This window comes from Indicator indicator (genome assembly GCF_027791375.1).
Source record: "Indicator indicator isolate 239-I01 chromosome Z unlocalized genomic scaffold, UM_Iind_1.1 iindZ_random_scaffold_264, whole genome shotgun sequence".
NCBI classification, from domain to species: domain Eukaryota; kingdom Metazoa; phylum Chordata; class Aves; order Piciformes; family Indicatoridae; genus Indicator; species Indicator indicator.
The window spans coordinates 11664-38087 of record NW_026539174.1 but is presented as its reverse complement, the minus strand read 5'-3'; the positions used below and the strand labels follow the sequence as shown (position 1 = coordinate 38087).

Genomic DNA, 26424 nt, shown 5'->3' with positions numbered 1-26424 from the left:
TTCATGAATTTACTTCCCCTCTCCCCTACCCCTCTTTTTTTTTTTTCCTCTTTCCTCTCTTTCCACCTTGCTGGAAGAAAGGGAGAGGGGCAGGGGAGGAATTTCAATCTGTTATCATTCAACCTCCCAAAATCCAGTCAGAGCTCAAACCACCACACAGCTGACTGAACATGAGCCATTGGCTTTCCTGACCACCTGGGCACACTGCTGGCTCATATTCAGCTGCTTGCCAATTAGGACTCCCAAGTCCCTTTCTACCAGACAGCTTCCCCAAGCCAATAGCATTACATGGGGTTGTTGTGGTCCAAGTGCAGGATGTGATGCTTGTCCTTGTTGAAGCTCATACCATTGGTCCGCCAATCCAATCTACTCAAGTTTCTCTGTAGAACCTCTCTACCCTCATGCAGACCAACACTCCCACCTAACTTGGTGTCATCCATTCTAAGCAAGATTAGGTTCATGACCATCTGAAGAACCTGAGAGCGTACAAGTTCATGAGACCCAACGGGATACATCCACAGACACTGAAGGAACTAGTGGATGAGATCACTAAACTGCTCTATATTATATTCCTGAAGTCATGGCAATCCAGTGAAGTTCCCACTGACTGGAAAAGAAGCTTAACTCCCATTCTCAAAAAGGGAAAGAAGAATGACCTAGGAAACTGTACACCAGTCAGTCTCACCTCTGTGCCCAGTAAGATCATGGAGCAGATCCTCCTGGAAGCACCGCTGAGACAGAAATAACAAAAAGGTGATTTGGTACAATCAGCACAGCTTCACCAAGGCCAAATCCTGCCTGATAAACCTGGTGGCCTTCTATGACAAGGTCACAACATTAACAGACAAGGGAAGAGCAGCCAACGTCATCTACCTGGACCTGAGCAAAGCCTTCGACCCTGTCCCACACAACATCCTGATCTCCAAGCTAGATAAATAAGCGTTTGACGGATGGACCACTCAGTGGATAAAGAACTGGCTTGACAGCCACACCCAAAGAGTGGCTGTCAAAGGCTCCATGTCCCAGTGGAGTCCCTCAGGGATCAGTGCTGGGACCAGTCTTGTTTAACATCTTTGTTGGTGACATGGACAGTGGCACTGAGTGCACCCTCAGCAAGTTTGCTGATGACACCAAGCTGTGTGGTGCAGCAGACAAGCTGGAGGGAAGGGATGGCATCCAGAGAGATCTTGACAGGCTGGAGAGGTGGGCCCAAGACAACCTCAGGAGGTTCAACAAGACCAAGTGCAAGGTTCTGCATCTGAGTCGGGGCAATCCCAAGCACTGGTACAGGCTGGGCAGTGACTGAATTTGAGAACAGCCCTGAAGAAAAGGACTTGGGGGTGCTAGTGGATGAGAAGCTCAACATGGGCCACCAGTGTACACTTGCAGCCCAGAAAGTCAATTGTGTCCTGGGCTGCATCAAGAGAAGTGTGGCCAGCAGGTCAAAAGACGTGACTCTTCCCCTCTACACCACTCTCATGAGACCCCACCTGAAGTACTGCGTCCAGTTCTGGAGCACACACATACTATATGTAGTTCTGATCCTCCCAACAATTAATTATAAACTCTCTCACCTTTTTTATCCCACCTGCCAAAGTCATCATGAGCTAGCAAAAATCACCTGTAGTGAGCAATGGATTCCACTCAAAGAAAACTAACTAAACTGGGATTCTTCAGCTTGAAATAAAAAAAAACCCAAACAAAACCAAAACAAAACCAGAGGAATTACTTCAGAGATTTATACAATCATGAAGAGGATAGAATGAGCAGGGTTCAATTTTTCCCTCATCATCTCTACCACTCAGGAAGAGATCTGTTTTAGGAGGCTGTTTCAATGTGAAAAGGTATCACTGAATAAGTTTTTGTACTTGAATAACATGAGAGAACTTCATGTTGAGACATCCCCAATTCCCAGGCTGTTCTGCAAAGGCAGTACTGAATGTTTTTTATAGTGTCTTACATGCTTTCATAGGTACTTGACCCTGGGTCCTGTAGAAGAGAAGACAGACTTCGAACTACTCCAAACCATTTAAAATAAATCTTTCCAAATCAGGTATTTCCTCCTTTATAGAGAATGCTAGAACCAGTATGTCTCAAAAGACATTAATTGCATTGCTTCTTGTGGTCCAACTAGTAAAATTCAGTTCACAAAATGCTTCTAAGCCAGACATCTTTGTCTTAGCCAGTTCAGGGAACAATTTTATTCTGCAGACTCTTACAGACAAATTGTTGCTCTGGAACCTGCTGTGGTTAGAAAGGTGACCACAGTGGAGGCTGTGCAGTCCATGGAGCACAGAGAAAGGAAAAAATGTCTTAAGCATCCTGCCTGGCCCTTGCCATCGCTGAGGTGTTGGACCTGATAGCTGAATGAGAGCATATGCTCACACTCTCGTGGTAAGTACGAATTTAAAAAGTTACTGTAGAAGTTCTTCCTGTTTCTTTGCCTTCCAATGCCATTCCTCTTCTTGCCTCTTTCCAACTCCAGTGTCTTGCTGGTTTATTTCCTCTTCAAGAGGAAAGCCAGTCTTCTTCCAGTAACAGAAATATGAAAACAGATCACAAATATAAATTCTAATATTTCCAGAGTTCATACACCTGTAGTTTCCTATTAGAAACCTGATTGATAATTTTCAAAGAAAGACTCCTGAATTCAAGTATTCCAGAGAATTATTTTAGGACAAAGAAATTATTTAAGTCAGGGTGTTTACTTCTATTCAGATTTTTTTTCCATTCCTAAAAAATATCTTTTGAAAGTGCTGCACTTAGTTATCTACATCTCAGCTTGCCTTTTTCCATGTGTTTTATTGAACTAAATATTAGTCTTTGAATCTTTTGGATTCCAATAGGGAAAGTGTTTAATTGGAAGTAGCCTCCCTCCCAAAAGCTGCCTTTTTAACCAAAATAATCAAATCTTTAATGTTGTTTCACTCAGCATAAGGCACTGCACATGAAACTAACATACATTATTATCTCATGTTAAGATGTCCTTGGGAAAAGGGGAAGCTGAGCGTCTCTGCTATTCAACATTCCTCTGACCAACTGATCAACTTTTGAAAGCTAGAGGTCACTATTAGGCATTCAAGATAACTCTGTGGTAACAATTATTTGGGCACACTCAGCTGATGACTGGAAAAAAAAATCCACATTAAAGTGATCACTCCCTGCTGTACTTGTAAATGATGTAAAAAATATTTAAATCAATACTCCAAAAATCAAATCAATATCCTTTATTATTATTTAAGGAGTTACCCTTAGTTTCCAAATGCAAACCTCAAAGAGAAACCTTTTAATATTTTCTAAAGTAAAAAACTTCCATCCTTCTTTCCCTTCCTTCTTTTTGTTGAAAAAATTTGTAGGACAAACTATGGCAGTGAATACAAAATCTGAAGAACGGTGAAAATTACACAAAAAGAAAGTAAATGTGTATTAAAAAAACAAATTAGTTGTACACTTTATTCTACAACAGCAAATTGGTGAATTAATTTACTACAGCAGGAGCCACATAAAAAGTTAATATTCTGGATCTTATTTTCTAACTGCTAGAACCCCTCAATCCTAATTTTGACCTGAACAAAGGCTATGAAATAGGACAAAAATGGTATATTTTATGCAGTAAGCACACAATTGTCATTTCTCAAAAAGTCCACAAGGGGTAACTATGTTCTTTATTTTACACTTAAATTCGGCTCCATTCTCACTTATATTGTGACTCCTCCACTATTTCTATGTTTCCTATTACATCTGGTCCTTTGTTTATACTCTTCTGCCCCCTGAATTTCTCCAGTGATACTAATTTGTCCAGTCCATATAGAACTTCCTACAAGCCTCCTTTCACAGTGGTTTTCTGAGTCCATTTACAAACAGTATTGATTATAGAAAAAATAATTAATCCCTTATTTTCAAACACTTCAATAATATATTTGTACCCACCTGGACCCTCATATAAAGTGAAATAGTGACATGCCTCATTATAAAGCAATTAAAAACACACTGCCCTGTCTCGCTTCACATACACCTTACTGAAGAGCCACACAGCTATGAAGCCCCCTAGTACTCTATTGTTTTCTTTCCCCTTTCTCAGTCGGTGCGTCTGATAGTGCACGAATTACATGGCGAGAGACCTGGCCTCACCCACCCTGCCCACAGGTAAACTGCACTTAACGGAGGCTATTTCGGGGAAGGCGGACGGCAGGACCTGAGGTAATAAACGCCACAAGCGGTGAAGTTTCCTGCCCTATTGTCTGCCTGGCCCTCCAGAGCACGCCCCACACACCTGCAGCCCAACGCTTGCCGCGCCCCGCAGGCCAGCATAGCCTCAGCGTCGCCCGGCAGCTTCCCCCAGTGTCCCAGCCGCAAGGGCGTCAAGCCAGACCCCACGGTCAGCCCCACGCTAGGACGCCCGGCTACAGCCTTAGTCCAGCTCCCCGACGGACGAGGATTTTTTCCTCGTGAACCGCGGGCGACTCGGGGCTCACACGACTTCCAAGCAGGCGGCCCCGACACCGGAGACCGCCCAACAAGGCAGACCATGAGGCGCAACCCACACCAAGGCCCGCGGCACCACCTTCCCCTCAGCGCCTACCTGAGAGCCGCGCCCGCGCACAGGACAAGCATGGGGAGGGCGGCGTGAAGGGAGGCGGGGTCAGGGGAAGGGCCTCGCTCCCGCTGCGTAGCCCGGCCTCTCGCGGCAGCCCGCACAGCCCTCAGTCCCGCGCCACCGGACCCGCGCAGCCGCCGCTGTCGCCGCTTCCTCACGCCCTTCCAGCCGCTACCGAGCGGCGCGCGCGCGCCCTCCCGTCGCGAACCTGCGCAGCCACCTCACGCGCCACCCCTCCGCGTTCTTCCTCCTATGGTGGCGCGCGCGCCGGCCCGCCCCCGCGCTCGCTGTGGCTCCCGCCCCGCGGCGGAGGCGGTGCTTACGGGGACGGCGTTTGCCGCGGAGCTCGTCGCATCTCGCACGGTAAGGGCGATATCCCGACTCTGTGGCGAGGAAAGCTCTGTGGGGGCGGGGTGGATGTGCGCCGCCTCCCCGGAGAGCCCCGTACCCGGAGCTCAAGGTGGTGGGACGGATCGGGTATCGGGTACGGTCCGGGCGTTTGGTGGGCCTGGGGTGGCCGGAGGGGCTGAGCAGCTTGGACGCTGCTTGCGGTGCCGAGGGACACCCGGGGGCAGCGGGGCTCCCCATTTGTACGGGGCAGACCTGCCCTCCAGGCCTGAGAGAGCGCCCCGGGCCTGCTGCGGGACCGTGACGCTGCCGGGGCTGTAGCGGGGATCGGGATCGGTGCCCCCGGGTATGCCGTGCCGTGGGGGCGCGCCTCAGCCAGCGGGACCCTGTGGTGCCTGGCCAGTGGGGCGTGCCGGCGGCCGAGGAGCGTGACACGGCGGCGGCCGCTTCTTCGGCCCTTTCGTGCCGGGTGCCCGAATAAGACGGGCGCCGCCGTTATGCGCCTCTGGCAGTCGCTACTTCGGCGGGGAGCCGCCTTTTCCCCACTCCCCTCGGGCGTGGGTTTGACTGCACACCGGATTGCTCAGGGGTTGTGGAGAGAAAATAATGTGGGGAAGGTTGGCCCTGATCTTACCGTTCATTTAACACTCTTTTAAAACCACTTTTTCCTGGCGACTGGTTGTGCGTCTTTAAATCGAAATGATATAAGGAAAAAACTTGGAAAGTTGGGACTGAAATTTTCCTCAAAGTTATATAACTGCCAGTGGATGCTGATTGCAAATCGGACTGAGACAGTACTGTTACTAATCAAAAGCGTGCATTAAAGTCACAGTGTTCCATTTTTTTGTCCAAACTGAGTGTAAAGTGTTAAGCAGCACAATGTGAGAGAATAGAATACCTTTTACTGAAGTGTGTTTTCTTTATGTCATTCTGTTTATCAATGTGTCTTTTTAATCGATGTTGACTTCAGGATGTGCTTCTGCTTCCATGTGCATATGTCTTAGAAATAAAATCCAAACTATGAAAACAAAAATAAGTTGCTAAATCATTTTAGCCTCAGTGAACTCTCCTGCAGGACTGAATCTGAGGAAATCTGCTCTTTTGCTGATAGTTAAACTAGAGGATTGTAGGATTTCTTAATCCATAAAATTTAACCACTTGTTTCAAGGCATCACTTGAAGAATATGTTTTGGTGTGTTGTGTGCACCTCTTACTGATGTCAGTGGGAGGCTTGAATACTCTGGGAATTCATTTTCCTGAATTCCTGTTGGTTTTAAGACAGGAGAAAGTCATCAATTCCAAAATGTCATCAGTCAAACGCTTGGTTTATGCAGTCATCCATTTCTTGAGAGAGCAGAGTCAGATGGATACTTTCACTCCAGATGAGCAAGAAAGTTTGGAAGGTAAGGTATACATTATCTATCTATCTATCTACCTATCTATCTGTCTATAACAAACTACCAAGATGATAAATTACTTGATACATGTTATCATAGAAAGTAAATGTAGTAACGTAACTGAAACTACCACCAGATATTTTTGTGAATTAAATCATGATCTCAGTTTTTCTGAGATTATTAGTTTTAAAATGTCTCTCATTTAAAACCTGATCTAAAGTTACAAACGTGTACCTTAATTTTGAGGAACAGATACTATAAACCACATCTAGTTCAGCAGCTGTATAATGCAGACTATAATAACAATTCTTATATGTGTCCCACAGATTTTTGTGTAATGTCTCTTTTTACTTTTATGTATTTTTTTTCCTGCCTTTTGTATCTGATAGTAGCTGTGCTGGCCATGGAGGAAGTAAAAAAAATACCATGTATTTGTTCTGGTATATAGGAAGAGGCAGCTCTTTCATACTTTCAAGAGTTTCATGTACTTCATGAGGAAAGGTTAAAAGATCCCAAGAATACGGAAAATAAAATAAATGCTTTTCTTTTTTGTCTTCTTTTTCTTTCCTTTGTTTTCTTTTTTTTTTGTTTTCCCAACTTGAATAATAATTCTGAAGACTGTATTGTAGTAAATATTTTCAGTATGGTATAGCTTCTGTTACACATCAAAGTCCATCCATCTGTAGACATAGCTACAAAATGGTGGACTTCTGTGTGTATCCTTTTTGTTGACAGACCTGTCTTTGTGTAACTTCATAGTATCTGTCTTTCTCCTTCATATGGCTTTTTCTCCTACTCCCTAATTCCTAGAGACTTCATGACAGATGGTATCACAACATGGAATTAAGTAAGAGAAGAACAATAAGTCTTAATTCTGCAATGACCTTTTCATAGTATTCACTTAAACACAGCACTGTTTCAGGCAGTCTTTGGTTGTATCATTCAACCAGAGGACAAATCCAAAGCTTAAGAGGGGAAGTCTAGAACCAGCAGTGCAATAAACAACATCTGGGCAGATAATCACTGAGTTACCTGAAATCTGAGATGTGAAGAGTAGATTTTACTGAGGTGCAAAGCAAGTCTGCCTCTCAGAGCCATAAACTTGAAAAGATAAACCTGGAGTGTGCTTCCTTATATGTCTCTTACCTTTAGAATGTAGCTGTTAGCTAATGTAAGCAAGAAGGAAACACTTGTATCATGATATTCAGAGGATACTCCCAGAAGAATAAAAGCCAAAAGATTAAGGTTAACATCAGAATCTGGAGCATTTTGTACATTTGAAAAATGGTAGTCATTTCTGAATTTAACCTCAGTCAGATTGTGATGTTCAGCTGATGGAAGAAGGCAATGGTTTTGGAAATCACATAATGAGAGATAAAGAGTATTCCTTTTGCTTTTAAAATAATACTAACAAGTATTGAGTTATGACTGAAAATCTACCTGATGATGTGTCTTAGAGCAGCCTTAGCCAATGTCTGTTTAAAGGACTCAATTCTAAGATGCTGTTTTCTAAATAAAAAATATTATAAAACCTTAGTTTTGCTTAAATGCTGATGTAACATTTACCATTTTAATACAGATACGAAATCCTAATTTTAGAGATGTACCCTGCCAAAAGTGTGGTACCATATGCTGTGTGCTAGAGGATAGGAGGCAGGCGTTCTGAATGATTGACTCATTTAGTTGTTCAAAGTATCTTTAGTGCATGTGGAACAGCAATAGCCCAAGTCCCGCCCGTTGAAGCATTTATTGCTAGATGGAGACAAAAGGGATGAAAAAATTTGACTAATGTTTGATAATGTTGATATCTTGTGTTTGGTAAGTGATTTAATTCTATTCCCTGCAAAATAACAAAATGATCTATTAAAAGTCTAGCATGTATTCAAACTCCATTTATATTAATAATCTGCATTTTGCATGTTTGAATTGTATATAGTGATGTCAATGATAGTGTAAATTTTCTCTAGGTATTTTTATGGTGAATAAAAATGCTTTATTTTGAGAAAGCAGAGTAACCGGAAGGTAGACCGGAGAAATACACAGCCCTACAACCTAGGATCTAGAGCAGTGATGCAGATCTCTGGTGCTTAGTGCTCAACTCTGTTGTATGAACTAGAAACTTAACTTCTTCCAAATTGTATTTTAGATGGTTTAAATGGCAATTACTTCTCTTTCCTGTTTACAGTTTCTTTTTTAGTTTTTCCTTCTTGTGTATAGCGCCTGTTTCTGTGAGATGAAAGCAGAAATTCTGTGCAGCATGCACACAGCTGTGATTTTTTTTCTTAATTCTAAGATCAGTGTACTGCAAAGAATTTCTTTAAGGCAGTGTGTCCAAACCAGCTTAAATCAAGGGATACTTGAGATGGGGAAGGTAATGTCTAAGATGAAGAAGGATACCAAGTAGTGAAGGGGCCTCAGCAGCTCAATTAATATTTATTATTCAGTGAACAACATCCTAAATGTCTGCTGGGATGCCTTTTGTTTGGACAGCAAAAAATCCTGGAGCTATGTGGCACTGGGGATGCTCAGCTGGGCCCTAGAATAGTCCAAGCCTCCTGACGTCAGGTCTCTGTGTGAGTCCTACCTGTTCAGCAGGGAAGTAGGTATCTCTTCTGGTCTACAAGGTGGTAGTACAAGCTTCAGCAATTCTGTAGGCCTCTGAACGTGTGTGTGATGATGAAGATAATAGATAATTTTGGCCTTTAAAATTAGAAATGAGAAAAATCTTAGATTAATAGCTTTTGTCACGCAGCAAGTCTTCCAGTTTACTGATGATAATGAGCTTGCGGCACTTGACTGTGCCTCAGTTTCATAATGGGATCATGGGATGCTGGCAGGCTAGTCTCATGAGGTAATTTTCAGACAAAAAAAGTCTTCACTCCTTTGACTTTACGGGCATCAGATTTTTATGTCACATTAAAATGAGGTAGTTAATTGATCATATTACAACTTAATACATTTTCTGATTTGGAAAAGTTTCTGTTTTGGTTATATTTATTTTTACACAGGTTTTCATTGTTGGCTTACTTCTTAACCAGTGGTTGTTTTTCTAACCTGTGGATCCCATAAGAGCTCCTAATTTTGTTGTATCTGATTATAAGTATACATTCCATCTTTCAGTTGAAGGAGAAATGTGAAAAGGGAGTTCACTGTAAGAGCTAATTATTTTATGGAAATTCTAAATATTAATAATACTATTTGGTAATTATGTTGTTTGAGCATGATTTACACTGCTGCGATTTGCAAAAATCTCCTGTATGAGAGTCAGAATCATAGAATCATAGAACTGTCAAGATTGGAAGAGACCTTTGCAATCATCAAGTCCAAACATTCAACCAGAGCTCACAACCCCACAGCTACTGCTAAACCACTACCACTAAACCATGTCCCTAAGCACCACATCCATGCATCTTTTAAATACCTTCAGGGACGGTGATTCCACCACCTCCCTGAACAGCCTTGTGAAAGATAAAGGAAGGGGTTGTATTTTAAATTTATTCAAAAGTACAAATGAGGTATGGTATTCAGGAAAGGGAATGCCTTAAGAGAACATAACTTTGAGGGTGAAATTGTTAAGTGGCAAGTGTCTTCTTAATAAGTCCTATAATGAAAAATGAGAAATCTAATTCCACTGGTTTTATCATAGGTCTGACAGTAAGTACCAATTTCTCCCAAATGTTATGCCACACAAATATGTGGCAGTTGTGCTCTTTTGAATTGGGATGTGTGATGCATGCATAGTTGTATTATGAGTTGTGCTTTGGCTAAATCCTATTTTTTTTGTTTGTTTTGGTTTGGGTTTTTTTAAGACATTGCATGATTGAAAGAATTAAATTTATGTATTTTTAGTTGGTTTAAGAATAATACCCAAACTATGTATGGATTCTGTATAGCTTATACTATTTTTCAGCAAGTTAATTCTATGGGGATCAGATAGCCTCTTTGTTTTATGCTATGTTCCACACAGCTGCTCTATGAATAAATTAATGAAGTTACACTTCCATTGATAAACTGGTGAATTTGTTGTTTTGTTTTGTTTTAAGTTGCAATTCAGTGTTTGGAGACTGTGTTTAAGATTAACTTGGATGATACTCATCTTGCACCTCCCCAGCATTTGATAGAAATGTTCACAAATTCTTTTCACAAGGTAAGAATTGCACTAAGTTGTAGAGTTGCTCTGTCAATGTGTACTAAGATGTCATATTGTATACACAACCTTCAAAGTGCTGTATGGGTCAAAACAATGTGGAAACAATGAAAACAAAAAAAAAGGTGGCATTTCATTAAAACCAGCAGAATTGCAATCTTTTGAAGCAGTGGGAGGAATTCATTTCAGCTAGACAAGGACAATTCCTCATAGAAAATTACTAAACAGTGGATGTCTCATTCTCACTTGAAGGATTTTATCCTTCAGTTAAGCATTTTGCAATTCCCAGAGATAAATGTCTGTTAAATGCTTGAGGTCATTTATAGTTTGCTGATGTTTCTCACTCCCTTCTGGAAATAATTTAATTTTAAAAACATCTCCAAGAACACTAACATTAAAATGGGAACTTAAAAAATGTGTATTAATAATAACAGTTACCTGGGATCTCCACTACAGGTGGCATAGGAACCACCTGTATGGCAAGTAGGAGAGTCAGAGGTAAGAAAACCAAGTAAAGATTTATCATGTTTCTTCCCCTTGATCACCTTAAAATATGTGGAGAGCCCTGAGGGGTTTTTAGTAATAGAAAGCAAGCTCTCTTTCCCTTCTAGGGATGCTTTAGTGGTGTTTAGTTCTTTTCTACTTCCTGTGCGTTACAGAAAATCTGGTTGCTTGTGGATACAATGCTGCCCAGGATGTAAGTTTTTAAAAAAATCAGGGCTGATATTTTAATGAAAAAACTTTTTTTTGTGTGTGTGTGTTCACATACAGAATGACATGCTGCCTCTCTCAGATTCTTTACCAGAGGATGCTGAAAAGGCAGACCAGCTGAAGGATGAAGGTTTGTAATAAACACAGGAATAAATATCTTATGTTTTTATTAAGATTTTGGGGTTATAATGGATAGTGTTGGTATGGGCAAAACATACTGCACAGAAAAACTTGAAGCTTACGTTGTTTGCCAATTGTTTTGTTGTAAAAGGAGTAAGTGGCTTGCACCATCTAGAATTTAAGAAAATGTAGTCTATTCTTTCCCTTACTCAGGAAGTACCTTAAAACCTAAGGCATAACATCTGAAGTCCTGGGCAGCGTTCCTATGTAGTAGAAGCTTTGAAGAATAGACAGTTATTGTTCAATGTATTATAGATTTTTCTATTTGTCCATGGCATTGCTATGCAAAATACTACTTCATATTGAAAAGGTTATGTGATGTGAAGAATTATATGGTAGCTGAATACTAAAACAGTTAAAAAGCTAACCCACCTGAAGCCAACAGAAAAATCTTTACAAACTTAGTAGGGTTAGTATTTCACATATATGAAATTATTTGTGTTCTATAAAAATTGCAGAAAAATCAGTAGTTTTATTTTTCCTTTGATAGATGTTATTGGTGTTATGTGTGGAAAGGCAGCTGTACTATATAAGTCTTCACCAGTGCTATTGAAGAATTAATCCTTTTTATTTCCCCTTGAAAATATTGGGGGGGAAAGGCATCTAGCACTCATAACTGGTACAAATCAGGTGTATTGGTACTTTATAAACCACATTTTTAATGATCTGTTGGATTTACAGGTATTTGAGTTTTGTACTAAAAATAATGAAGTTTCAAATTGCAAGATACATGCAATCCTGTCAAAAATTTCAAGTTGATGTGAAGAAAGCTCTACTGCTTGCTTTTGAGAATGAATGCTATGTCTGTCTTATCTTAAAGCTGTTCATCTGCAGTCATGAATGCAGTCCATGCAAGCTCTGAATGTTTGAATATTTGTTGAGGTTGCTTATTAGATTATTAATTCAAAGAATAAGAGCTCAAACAAGATTACATCACAAGTGAAAATGAGTTTGTAAGTTGTAACATACCTGCTGTGCATGCTGCCTGTCAATTTGCTGTCTGTTACAGCCAACACATGGAAAGAAGAAAAGGCAATGCCTATTTTAAGTCTGTAATTCTGTCTTGTCATCTGTCAGCCCACTGAGTAAATGAAATGAATGCCTGTTATGTTAGCCTTACTTGTGGTATTACTAGAACAATACTATGTCACTACGGAAAAAAATGAAAGGGTCTAGTCTTAGACCAAAGTGTCAGCTAACAGGGGCATTAGTAAGCAGTTTGGAACTGCTTGAAATGCCTCTGTTTCATTTCCTTTAATGAAATCAAAATGTCCTGACCTGTTTTCTAATGCCGCTTTGTCATAGTAATCCTCATTTTCGTATGTGTATTACCCATCAACGCTGTCGTGTGTATTTTCTGCCCCGAGAGAGAAATTAGATAACTTGGGGAAGCCCATTTGACCCATATCTTCTATAATACTGCAATTCTTAATTCTGTGATTTCCTCATTTCTTTCTGTGCATACTTAGCAATGGAATATTTTTGCGATCTTTACAGTAAACAGTGTCCTCCACTTCTATGCTTGAAACAACCCTAGTGCCTGTAAAAATCAGTAAGGAATGGCAGAACAGAATCAGGTAGATGAGTTGTCTTTCTTAGGCATTTTGAGACTAGGAAGTAGTAAACCCCCAGACTAGTAAATAGTTGAATTTGTGTGTCTGCCCTTCTATGTCACTTGACACTCTGGCTTAAACTATGTAAGAGCACAGATTGTGTGCAGGTTTGTATAGTGTAATGGCAGCTTGATCCTATAAAGATGTGGGCATTACCACAGTTTAGATTCTTACAATAGGTACATGGATTATAGAGGACACACCTTCGAAAGTGTAACTGTGGGGGCTTTTCTTCTTAAGAATTTTTGTCTGGCAATAAAATAAATACTACAGATGCTTTTCCTTTTGTCCCGGACTGCTTAATCTCAGCAGAAATAATAGGTCTAGCTCTTTTTTTTTTTTCTGTTTTCCTTTATTCCGTTTTGGGCTGGGTAGAGAGCAAGAAAGGTACCCACTGATACTAGCTCCCTGTATCCCAGGTCATCTGTAATTCAGAACAGTATCAGGTATTCCAACTTTAATAGTCATTGATGGCAGTTTTGTCCTAAAGAAACATTACTCACTGCAATCTCATGGAGTGCAGGTAACTTGCAGGTATTTTATCTGACAACAGGACTTAGTGTATATGTTGAGGGTATGCATGCAATTGCAGTTTCAGTTTGCCTTCTCACTGTTAGGGATTGCTGGCTATAATTATGGTCCAGTATATCATTATTGGGAAGAGGTGATTTCATACTACCTTGATGATACTCGGGTACTTACATCTGTTTGATTGTTAAGCTCTGTGTTCACAGATGAATGCAAGTATTGCAGTTAGCACAGGCACCTAAGCATGCTTGCTCCACAGATTTTTGCTTTATATGAGAGAGAAAATGTTGCACTGACTGAACTTTTCCAGCCTTCGCTTGTGCAGTTACCTGTATCTGTAGCAACCTGTTAACTTACCCCTCCCCTGATTATTTCAGGAAAGGGTTGCAATACTCTGCTATAGTACAAGGAAGTCAGTGGAAGTCTAATTTTCATGACAACTTTGTGATGTTTCTGGGAGGTCAAGGCTTCTGTAGGATCTAGCAGGCCAAAGATCCATAGTTTCAGGACGAGGAGCAACTTTAAGCTTGGGCACTCTGAACTAGCACTTTTGTTCCTCGTTTGTCAGGAAAGAAACTGCCAGGTCTGCCCTGTGTTGGGCGAGGAAAGAATGTGTGTGGCGTCTTTTGTTTTGAAAGACCTTACTCCAGAATTTTGTTTCTATAGAAAAGCTAAATTTGTCTATTTTTTTCACTTAACTTGAAAAATATATGAAACTTACTTCATTATTGAACAGAATTTTTGAGATTTTTGGTGACAAATGTTACCTTTGAATTATTTTAGATTGTCTATGCTATACATACTTCTCATTATCTTAATTTATTATTATGTGGCATCACAAAAGTGGGGCTTAGATTTGGTTTTCTTTGATTTTCCATGTTATAAGGATAGTTACAAGAAAGTTACTGGGAGATGTCAGAAAATTAGATGAACAAGTAATTAACATACAACCTATTGGATTATGAGTCAAGACTGGTGTATCTGTACTAGGGTGGAACTGTAATTACAATACTACTGAACAAAGTGACTTTTGCTTAACAGTAGAAACTAGCTGGAAAGCATGAAATAGCAACATGGGAAGGGGAAGGATTATGTGGTGGATTACAATGGACATAATAAATTTTACAGACGTAGTAGGTATTTGTGTCAGTGTGAGCTGAAATTCCGCCCCCACCCCCGACAATAACCAGGCTAGCTCAGTCTGGAAGCAAATGAAAGCTGTATTTACAAGCAAATCTACAATCTGTGATGAAATGCAATGAATATGTACAAATATACAAAATTCACAACATTTACAAATACATACAATCAACAGAAAATCACAACCAAGTTCCCTTTGCTTCCCCCCAAAAGGGACCTTTCGCAAGGGGCCTCTCTCCCAGGGGCTGCCTCCCCCCAGACCTCCCCTGGCAGAAAGCAGAGTTAGCTAAAGCAGAAAAGTTGTTAACTTAGCTCGCCAAGGTCAGTGTGTTATCTTCAGCCAGAAGAAAACAGCAGCCAGACACCCCCGCAAACTGCCCTGACTGCAGACTGCAGACTCCCCACTTTGTTTTGAGTAGTAGTTCTTAAACATTTCTATCTATCCAATGGAAGTGTTTAGAACAGTCATTATTTTGCTTTCTTACACCCAATAGTGACTTATTTACACTCTTTCACTTTCTCTGCTTGAACTTTGCAAAGAAAAATTAAAGAGGCAGTTTCAAACCATCACAGTATTTTTATTTCCATTATTCTATGGCAATTCTATTTCAAAGAATGTTACCTCAGAACTTCACAAATTGCATGGGGTGGGAAGGATCCCTCAGAGGGGGGGGGCACCTTCTCCAAAGGTGTAGTCATATATATCTTATATGAGTGCTCTAATGTGGCTACTCTGTTTCTTTCATACATGGCACTGTATCTTTTAACTACTTAAGAGCTTTTTGTAATTCTTTTCAGGTAACAATCATATGAAAGAAGAAAACTATGGTGCTGCAGTAGATTGTTATACTAGGGCTATAGAACTGGATCCCAACAATGCAGTCTATTACTGCAACAGGTAATAACAAAATAATACAAGCTTTTAATTCCCAACCTTTATTAAAATTATTTTAAAGATAATTGTGATGTAGGTTAGAACAACATGAGGTTGGAAAACCCTACTATTCAAAAATGTATCATGTTAAATTTTGTAAAAGACCTAAAGTGAAAGTGGGCTGCTCTAGCATATCTGTCAGTCAAAAGTGTCATATGGACTTTAAAATTACTTGTAATAATTGAGATCAAGTTTCTGTGCATTACGCTGTCTATATTAAGTCTGTTGAGAGAAATAAGAGATTTTTTGAGACCTCTTGGGTTGTTTTTTTGTTGTTGTGGTTTGGGTTGGGTTTTTTTGTGGTTTTGGGGTTTGTTGGTTGGTTGGGTTTGGGTTTGGTTTTTTTTGGTTTGTTGGTTGAGTTGTTTATTTTTTCTGTGTTCTAGTGACCCAGCTGCCATCTTGTATCTCCTCTAGTATTGACTTTTTCAGGAAGAAATATTATTAATGTGGGGGTATCATTTTGGAGATTTCAAGCTTTGTATACTCAAGATTTTTATGCATGACCTGTTGAAAAGTAACAAGGCCATCTTTGTAGTTTCAAAAATAACAAGGCTGTCTTTGTAGTTTCATTGTATAATCTATTCTTCACCATAATGAAGTCATAGTGACGTGGGAGCACATGAAGTCAGAAGGGCTGGAAGACCTTATAGTCTGTGAGCCCCACTGGAACTAATTTGCCTCAAGTCACTTTGCTCTACACTCTTCGGTGCTTAGTTTACTGGAAGGACATATTAAGTGCTGTCACTCTGGCCTTGTGCCACTGTGCCCAGTGGATTTTTTCTATTTTGGGAGCAGTGCTTCCATTACTACAGTTTACTTTGTGATAAATACAAGTGAAAGATTCAGGGTTTTCCAGCAAACAGAAAGGAAATGCACAGTTTACTAATATGTTACATCTTTAAGTTGGCAGATTAAATATAATCTTTTCCTTGAGACACCTGCTCACATAAGTACTTTTAGGTATAAAACAGCAATACAGCATCAGATTCAAAAGCCTCCCAAAAGCACTGAAATTTTCATCTGTAGAATTGGCTTAAGTACCAAACCTGTAATTGGCAAGAGCAGAAATACTTCACTGTGTGTTAACATCAGATGCTACATTTGTGAGGACCAAAATGAATTTTGATGTCAGTATGCCCAGTATTCTGTGAAGTTATTCAAAAGACAGGAGTTGCTTGGAGTTTCATGGATGATGGAGTATTTGAATAAATACAGACCTTATTCTTACCTTTCTTAAGCTAGTTTGGGAGCAATGCAGATGGATTGCTTTTAATTATACTGTTTTTTACTCAAGGAAATGAGAAAAAGAGAATTGAGATGCCCTTGAAGTTCTACTGGCGATATAAATTTTCTGTAACCACAGAAAAAATATTTTCTGTTCAAACACATGACAGACTCAGCACTGTCCCCAGCTTTTTTCTCCATACAACTTCACTGGCATCTGTGGCACTGGACAACTGTTAAGCAGCCTAAATGTTTAAAATACGTTAAGTAGTCCCACTTCTGATTTGATCATCTGGAAACCCATGCAATTTGGAGGTTATTGCGGGAGAAGGGATTGAATGCATCTATTATTAGGGGTTATTACATGAATTGCTAGAATGCATCTAGCATTCCTAATAAAAAAATAATGCTGTATGCAATTAAAGTTTTTTGTTTGGTTGGTCGGGTTTTTTTACTACAGTTTTTTTTAATCAAGGAAGAACAAAGAGTGGTTTGAGACCTTTCAAAGTGGGGGAGTTTTGATTACTAGTCTGTTCCAATGTCCTTTATAATTTGGGAAAGTCTTTAGTCTTATTATACTCATTTGCAACATTTATTTTTTCTCTGATACAGAGATGCAATTGTAGTTTAGTCATTCAGAGATTATGGAGAAATGTTATCCATTTACATGCAAGTAAGAGCTGCCTGCTAAAAAGTTGAGAAGGGAAAAATCACAGCATTTCTTTGAACAGTGGTAAAGTTATTGCTATAAAGCACCAATTGTATGAAACACTTCTGCTTAAACAGTTACTTTAACTACTACTTGAGGGATTCACTTGCTGTAATAGGCTTCTGGTGTGTTTTGTGCAGTCGCAGCTGGATCTAAACCAGTTCCTTCGAACTATTTATCCTTTGTGTCCTCATGGTGAGTGTGTGTTCTCCGAAGCCCTACTCTAGCAATGCAATGAAGTGCACATACCTAGTTCAGAAAATTTGATTGTCCTACTTAATTGAGCCAACCTGAGACATTGCCTCTTAAGAAGTGAAAGTCATTAAAATTAAACAGTCTAAAGTTAGTCATGGACATAGGAATAGCTAAGCTTGTTTTTTTTTCTTTTATTGTTTGTTGTTGTTTGTTTGGGTTTTTTTAATTGTTTTGGGTTTGGATTGGTTTTTTACAAAGCTCTCTCCCTTCACTCCCATCTTTCTTTTAGGGCTGCTGCTCAAAGTAAGCTGAACAACTACAATGAGGCAATAAAGGATTGTGAGAGAGCCATAGCAATAGATCCAAAGTACAGCAAAGCATATGGGAGAATGGGGTAAGCCAATACAAATCTGAGTAAACACTGTAGACCAAAGTGTAAATCACCATAGATTTTCTGAATTAAGTAGAGGTAAGTTGTTTCATTTAGCAGACATTCTTGTTCTGAAAGTGTAGCAATTTGTGGAAGATGACCCTATCAGGCTGCCAGCTTTGAGTTTGATACATTTGGTTGACACTGGCATTTTCATATCAGATTTCTTCAGTATGTAATTTTTTTCTTTCAGTTTACCAACTTTGAAAATTTAGTTTAGAAAGTCCTGAAGTCTTTCTTTCTACCTCTCACCTAGTCCTGAGTAATCAAAATTCTGCAGTTGGAGCAGGGAATCTGCTAATGATCTCTATCTAACAGGACGCTGTTAGCAAATGGAATCCTAAAAAATCTATCAGGAATAGGATCTTAATTTTTCTGTTCAGTAGATCTTTGGAAGCAGATATGTTAGCCAGACTAAGCTATGTCCTTTTGATGGTTTTCTCAGTCATGTCTGAGAGATTAACAGTATGGCCTCTTTATAGACAGTGGGTCTAAGTTAAGTATTACCAGAAAAAAATACCAGGAATGTTCTGAATGGGATGTCTACTTGAGTTAAGGGCAATTCTTGTAGCCTTACATATTCAGTAATCAAACTTGTGGGTGTAGACTTAATGCTGCATAAGCCTTTTGAGGTTATATCTGCAATAGTAAATTAAAAAATCCTTAGAATTGTTTGTGGGGTCAGCTGGCACAAAGCGGCCAATTCCAAACCACCTATTGCTTAACTCTGTTGGTATGTGTTAAATTCTGAACCATGCCCTAAAATTGTCTGGGATAATGCTTTTTGGCCTGGTACAAAATGGGGCATTTATTTAAGATCAAAGAAAACTTTCTACAATATAGTTTATTTCAGTAATACGAATGTAGTCAGACTGGCTCGTGAGATTGTTCATTCACTTTGAAATTTCAGGGATTATTGAATTGGTTTTGTCCTGTTTAACTCTCTTTAGATTGTCTCTTCATATCATACAGCTTGAGATCCTCTGATTTCAGCAAGATAGAGGGGAGCCACAGGCTGATGTAATTGGAAATTGGAGGTCATTCTAGAGTTTTGGGTGTAAATCCAGTGTGCTTTTAGATAAAACAATGTAAGTGGGATCATTCTTGGGCAATCAAGTTTCCGTTTTCTTGATTCGTGGTTGTTTTCGTAGGGGATACATTTTGAGCTACAAGCCTTTGCTTAACTCAGTAGATGGATATAGTAATACATTTGGCATGGGCTGACTGAGGAAACAGTGCTTGTTTAGTAAAAACTGAAAAAACAAGTGCAGAAACACGTTATTTACAAAGAGTTCTTACGAGATAGCTGTGTCTTCTAACTGCATTATGAAGGCGTATCAGTTTTTCTCAGGATTTGACAGAAACTTTTTATGTCACAGAAAGATGCCGCAGTGACACAGAAAGATGCAGACATGGGAGCCATGTAGAGAGTTAAAGTGATGCTTGCAGGGTGACCCTAAGAGAGCACTTGTCTGGGTAGAAATCCTGAGCAAAGAACATGTTGCTCACTGCTCTGACTTGTACTGAATTCCAAGAAGCAGAGTTTTACATACTTTATTTGCAAAAAAGCATGATTGCCTCACAGAAATACCAGATTGCATTTACTGTCTGGTCAGAAACTGCTTTGGCAATTTCGTTTATGGGAGTAACACAGTGTTAAGAAAGAAAACGTTAATACTGCATGAATTCCTCCAGAAGCATTACTGGAAACCTCTGGATTTTCAGACTGTTAGTGAGTTCATCTTCAGTAAGAGCAATGGCTGTCACTGATGTATCTAACACATCGAGCTCTCTTGCCTGACATAGAAGTCTACAGTCTGCTAGTGGGCACTAGCACATACCAGAGAGGGACTGTAGCAGTAAATAGCTGAATATTGGTTACACAGATCTTTCACAGAATGTGGAAAAGATCAGTTTGTTTTTGTCATCATTACAAATTGAAAATACAGAAAAAAAGCATTGAAATTGCAACCAGATGGACTTCTGGAGTAGCTCAAAGAAAGATGATGTTTTGACTTTCATAGCTAATGATGTTTGAAAATAAATACTGTTTTCAAAAGTAGTAATCTGTCCTGTGCTCTCCTAACTTACTGGAGAAGGATCTTTTTCAAACATTAAGCAGAATTCCCTGATAAAATGTTTTCTTACAGCATCTTGGAGATGTTAATGTTACCCCGTGTAAGCCATTTGTCAAACTACTGAATATCCAAAAGGATAATCTTGCCCTGATCCTAAGACAAAAATCTATTATGCTGAAACTTATGGTTCCAATATTTGGTTTCCTGAAGCTGCAGAACTCACATATATCTTTGCTCTACCTACCCATGTGCCCTTTTGAAAAATCTCAGTCAAAAGGACTGGAGGAAACACTTAGAGGAATTCCTGAGTTTATGCAAAGTCATGGATGCTGGGTTCAGCTCACGTTCTCAAATAGACTAAAACAGAGAATCACAGAACATTAGAGGTTGGACGGGATCTTCCGAGATCATAGAGTGCAACCACCCTGCCAAAGCACTTCATCATCTCTTGATGATGCCAGAGTTTTTAATGAAACTTGCATATATGTGGAGCAGGACTTACACAAGATGAGTCCCTGAGGGATGATCTCTTCTGCAAAACCAAGTACTTACACTAAGCAGTAGTAAAGCAAAACTTGCTTTAACTCAGTGCTCAAGCTAAAAAATCCATTGTGAGATACTGTTTTACTTAGAGCAGAAAATGTTTCTTTTTGATGGTCATTTATATTCTACCCAGGATTTCTTTATTTCACATCAGGTTGGCTCTGACCTCAGTGAATAAATACGAAGAAGCAGTTACCAGTTACCAAAAAGCACTGGATCTTGATCCAGAGAATGACTCTTATAAGTCAAATTTGAAAATAGCAGAACAGAAACTAAGAGACATGTCCAGTCCTGTAAGTTAGCTCTGTATCTATTTATTTGCAATAGTTTTAACTGGGATTTTATTGGTAAACTTACCTTCAGTTGCATTTTCTTTGTAGACTGGACCTGGACTGAGCTTTGACATGGCAAGCCTGATAAACAATCCTGCCTTCATTAGTATGGTGAGTAAATGTCAAGCTTTACATTATAGTGTTTTTAAAACTGAAGTTTTGAGGACAACTCTTATTCAATAACACAAGCAATTTCAATGCTTCTTATAATGGCAGTGGTTTCATTATACTGAATTTAAACTTTTCTAAGTCATTCTACACTCTAAACAGTTGAAGCATAAATCTCTTATAATGCCTGGCTTATTTACAGTTGCTTCTATCTTACTTACAAACAACAACATGCATAGATCAGCTGTGCTGGTTTTATAGATGGTATTATAGTAAAACACTTGTCAACAGCATGGTGATTTTTTTTTTTTATTCGTCACATAGTAGTTAACAGCAAATACAAAGAAATAACCCCAGCAGTTGATTCAGATGCAATCTACTCAAGACTAAAGCAACTCTGCTTAGGAAGAACTACCTACCAGACCTATCTGTTCTTATTATTTCAAATTATCCCCAACATCCTTAAGCTTGCAAACCTTCGTAAGATGTGCAAACATATAGTGCATTCCTTTACTTCTAGTACAGTGGCAAATTGTGGTTTTGTCCCTCAGTTTTTCTCCATGTGTGGCTTTCTTAGCTAAATGGTATTGATTAACTTGGAAGGATGGAATTTGAGGGGGGAAGAGGGGAAGGGGAAATCCTTTGAGAACTCAGTTTAAACTTTACTGCCTCTGGTAGCTTCATTAGGACAGAACATTTCAACTAGTGCTTCTGTGTGGAAATGCATTGCATGCAAGAGAGATGTATCAGTACATCTGGTCTGATACTATCATCCACATAATACAGGCAAGATGGTAAGCAAGGAAGAAGTGAGTTCATTCTCTAATGGCACTAGCAATTGAACAGCACTGGAACTCTGTACTGCTTCATTGGACACATGACTTTGCTTCTGTTTAGTGTCAAAGATCTACTCTTCAATATGGAGCTACCTATGAACAAAGCATTTTTTTTGCATTATTTCCAGAAGGTGCCTGGTCAAGTGGAGAGAACACAGGGCATTCAGTGAGGAACAAAATAATCATTTTCCTGTGGGTTTTGTTTTCACAGAAAAAATCAACTCACTGTCTAATCTTGAGAAAGTGGCTTCTAGCCTCCATTTTGGGCTCCTAATCTGAATCAGACTTGTTACTGATGCAAGAAAGAAAAAAAAATCCTGTACTGAATTTGGCATTTTATATCAAATTGCAGACTAGAAAAGCCGCATATTTACTTCTGAGATATACATATGAAGGGATATTGATCAATAAAATAATATTGCATATAACTGGGTTTTGTAGTACTTTTAATAAATTAGTGAATAACCAACACTGCACTGATGTGCCTATTGGGTTTGTATTCATACAGACACCAATTTCTGTAGGAACTATGTTACTAACTTGATAATAAACACAATATATTTTTGAGGTATCCTATGAAGGGGAAATTTAAATAACCTCATGCCTACTATAAAGTAAGAAGATATGCAGTTACCACAGATCTATATTAGCACAAAACCATAATAAAAAGTCAGTCCACAGTTGTTTACTCTGCAGTATTTTATGGCTATCATCTCAATAGTTTATACCCAGTAATAATAATAGTTGCAAACCTCATTTATCTAGGCTGGGATTCAACAAAATGCAGACATTTATCCAAAAAAGAGAATAGAAAACTTCTGTCCTTGTAAGCCTTTTGTTGTTGTTGTTGTTTTGTTTTTTAAATTGTTCCTGGTACTGGGTTATTATGTTTAATGTCATATTTTTCATGTCTGAGTCTGTAATTACTATTTTTTATCAAAATGTAACAAACTGTTTCAGCTTCATATCCTTAAAATGTGTTCCTGTAATGACTCTTTTCACTGGGGACTATACATTTCTATGCACACATATTAATTTTGTAATACAACATCGAATACAGCATGTAGGTTTAGTTTGTTGGGGGGTTTCCACATTTTCCTCATTGGTACTCAAGTAGTAACTATGTTACAATTTCAGCTATATATTTTCTATTCTAGGCAGCAAGCTTAATGCAGAATCCTCAAGTTCAACAACTGTAAGTATAAAAATGGAGTACTATTACAACAAATGTCTTTAGGGGTTTGAATTAATAAGAGTTATAGTACTGTATTCCTGAAAATGTACTTTTGCTTACTGTATATAAAACTACTATAGCTTATTTCTTTCAAGCAATTCAAAAAAGACCTACGGTCTACTGCTTACTGTAAGGGTCCCTGCATAGCTCAATGCTAACACTGTGCTAACTGTTCCAGGATGTCGGGGATGATGTCAAATGCCATTGGTGGCCCTGCTGCGGGTGTTGGTGGCCTGTCAGATTTGTCCAGCCTGATCCATGCGTAAGTAGGAATTGGATAATTTTAACTGTTGCATTTGTGGCAGTATCCTTGTGCTACAGCTGTTTAAAAGGATAGTATCAAGCCGATTATACTGTGGCCTGTCCCCAGTGTATGCCTGAATATTATTAAAATGAGAACTGGAAGACTTAATTTCCACTCTCTTGTTTGTTTGCTTTGTACATTTCCATCAAATTGGAATGACTGAAATGGGTGCTCGTTTTCATATTCTGGTTCTCACATACTGTTGTGCTTTCATAATGTGTTTATAAATTTACTACCTGATATCCCAGAGACTAGTTAGAAAAGCTGCATATTTACTTAGTGCAAGCTGCCACAAGTTCTGCTATGGCATCCTTCCATTTAGACTAGGAAGACTTCAGGGAACTCAGTATAATGAGGAGGAGCTTTTACAAAAAACAGGACCCAAGTCTTTCATATTATAATGACAATGCAACTGGAAAAGCCTGCACAGAAACAGGCCATTTCTTCTTAGAGGGCATAAAATTTTACTCTATTTCATCATTCCAGCCTATTTCAGTTTGGTTTTAAGTCTTGCCACTTCAGGACAAAAGTAATTTGTAATTCATATCACAGACAGGAACATGCCCAAACAAAATCAAAAGCTGATTATAAGAAAGACAGGTGCTACACCTAAATCTATGAAAATGGTGACTTTCCTTCAACCTGCAACTATGGTTTAAAGGAGTCTTGACATTTTGCTACTCAGACAAAATGCAGAATTTACAAAGAAGCCATGCCAGGCTGTTAATGAAGCAGTATGTTTTACTAACCTGGTTTTTACCTGGTTTTTCTAGTAAACTAGTGTTATCCTTCTCTTTCACATGGAATTAGTCTCACTTATCAATTTAATTCTTAAACTACCACTGGTATGGAGATGGATCTATCATTACCTCAGTCATACAAGACATAAAGGTATAACTGAATGCTTACTTTTACTAATGACATCTTGCTTAGAAGTACAAACAGGCAGCCACACTTTTTTTCTGGAAAAACTAATACAAGGTTGTATTAAACTAATACAAAGTTATATTAAACAATAGAACAGATCCTCTCCAAAAAAGCATCAAATCACTGGAGAAGATTTGTTACTGAATTTTAGTTTTACCAGGTAAGATAATACTTTTTCCTCCATATTATCAAGTAGAAATAGTAGTCCCAAACAATAAAAATTAAGATCTAGTGGTAATTCTGCTTAGAGTTTAACTAGAAACCACAAATACCTTGACTAAAGCAAGTTATCTTTAGTATTAATTTCCATATAATGCATTTTTCCGTTATATTGGGATATCCTGTTTTCATTTAAAAATGCTACTTGTCAGGGTTTTTTTTACTTCTTGATTTACTTAAAACTGTTCAACACAGGGGGCAGCAGTTTGCACAACAGATACAGCAGCAGAATCCTGAGCTCATAGAGCAACTGAGAAATCATGTCCGGAGCAGATCATTCAGTGGCAGCACTGAAGAACATTCTTGACTTAAAGGAGGCATGTGAATTGTAATGGTATATAACCCCCAAATGCATACCATAGCTAGTAGCAAAAGCACCATTGTAACTCTTCTGCTTGAAGACAGAAAATTCTTTGTGCGTGTTTGCAGACAAGAATAAATCTGTTAAACAGATCTATTGCACATAACTTGAAATATGCTGTTTATGTATAGTTACTCTTCTAAAAATTAATACACTAAATAGGTGGTTTATTAAAATCCCTAAGTACAAGTCATTTTCTGTAAGTGCATTAGATTGATCTCCAGGGCTGTTGAATGGGGATAAGTTTTATAATGGTCTAATCTTCCATAACAGCTTAATTCTAAAATGCTAGTATAAAAGGCATTTTATTCTTGTGGTGCAAATCAGTATGGCTGTACTACTCCCTGACAAATACTGAAACAGTAGGCCCATCTGATGTGCCCTTTTTAAACGAGTGTAAACCAGCGTTGGGAATACAGAGTGTACTTAGAACCAGTGCTTGAAAAGTCTGTTTCTTTAAGTCTATGGAGGGGCCATCATTAGTAACATGAAATATATTTCAACTTCACTGGGCCAGGAGGGAGAGAGATGATTTCATATGAAGAAGTACCACAAATCATAAAGAAAGACACTAATCCTGAATAGGATAACGTACAGAACCAAAACAAAACTTTTGTCTTGGGAAGGGAAAGAATATTAAAAGAAGTTTTAGGCCTTTCTACTGCCATGTATACCCTCAAATCATGAGGTAGCCCTGGAGGTCAGCATTATGTCACTACTTTCTTAGGCATGGCAAACTGTATTACATTCTGTATGTATGCAGTATTTAACATAAGCTTAAATTCTTAACTGTAATAAGGTAAAACTGATCCTGTGACTGTACAAATAACTAGTATTGAAAATTTATCCAAAAAAAGCTTTCTTAGAAAGGATTCTTTTTCTATTCTTGTGCATTAAATTGTTGGCTCAAACAACTTAATGATTTCTTTTTTTCCCAGTTTCATGACACCTACTTTAAGTCATGGTTATATGGCTAAGCTAAATATTTTTCCACTATAGTACTTCTGTTCCTACCCTGGATGTTCCTTCCCAGTTAAATCTTACTTTTTCAGAGACCATTGTTCTGGTTTTTTTGTTAACTTTTTAAATGCTGCTTACTGTTCACACTACTCTCTGGTACAAGGTACGCTTGTTTTTACTCCAGGGAGGTTCTCAACATTCCCACTTTTCTCTTTGTGTATCAAAACTAATTTGAGGATCCTGTTTGATTCCTAAGACAAAGTGATCACTGCTGACCAGTAAGGCTGAAGAAGGTATGTGGAAGAGGAACGATAAACTCCCAAGTGGAGAAAAACACACAAACTCCTGAACCTCAGACATACCCGA

The 26424-nt window shown here is 38.9% G+C and overlaps 1 protein-coding gene across 1 annotated transcript; it reads left to right on the top strand.

The window, feature by feature from the left end:
- Window positions 1-6248: 6248 nt before the first annotated feature.
- On the top strand, window positions 6249-25160 carry LOC128979979 (small glutamine-rich tetratricopeptide repeat-containing protein beta). The gene is made up of 10 exons (XM_054398378.1): window positions 6249-6348; window positions 10386-10489; window positions 11261-11330; window positions 15460-15559; window positions 18016-18120; window positions 20932-21070; window positions 21158-21220; window positions 23211-23248; window positions 23466-23549; window positions 24933-25160. The coding sequence occupies exons 1-10, from the start codon at window positions 6249-6251 to the stop codon at window positions 25042-25044; spliced, it is 915 nt and encodes a 304-aa protein (XP_054254353.1). The 3' UTR covers window positions 25045-25160.
- The last annotated feature ends 1264 nt before the right edge of the window (window positions 25161-26424 follow it).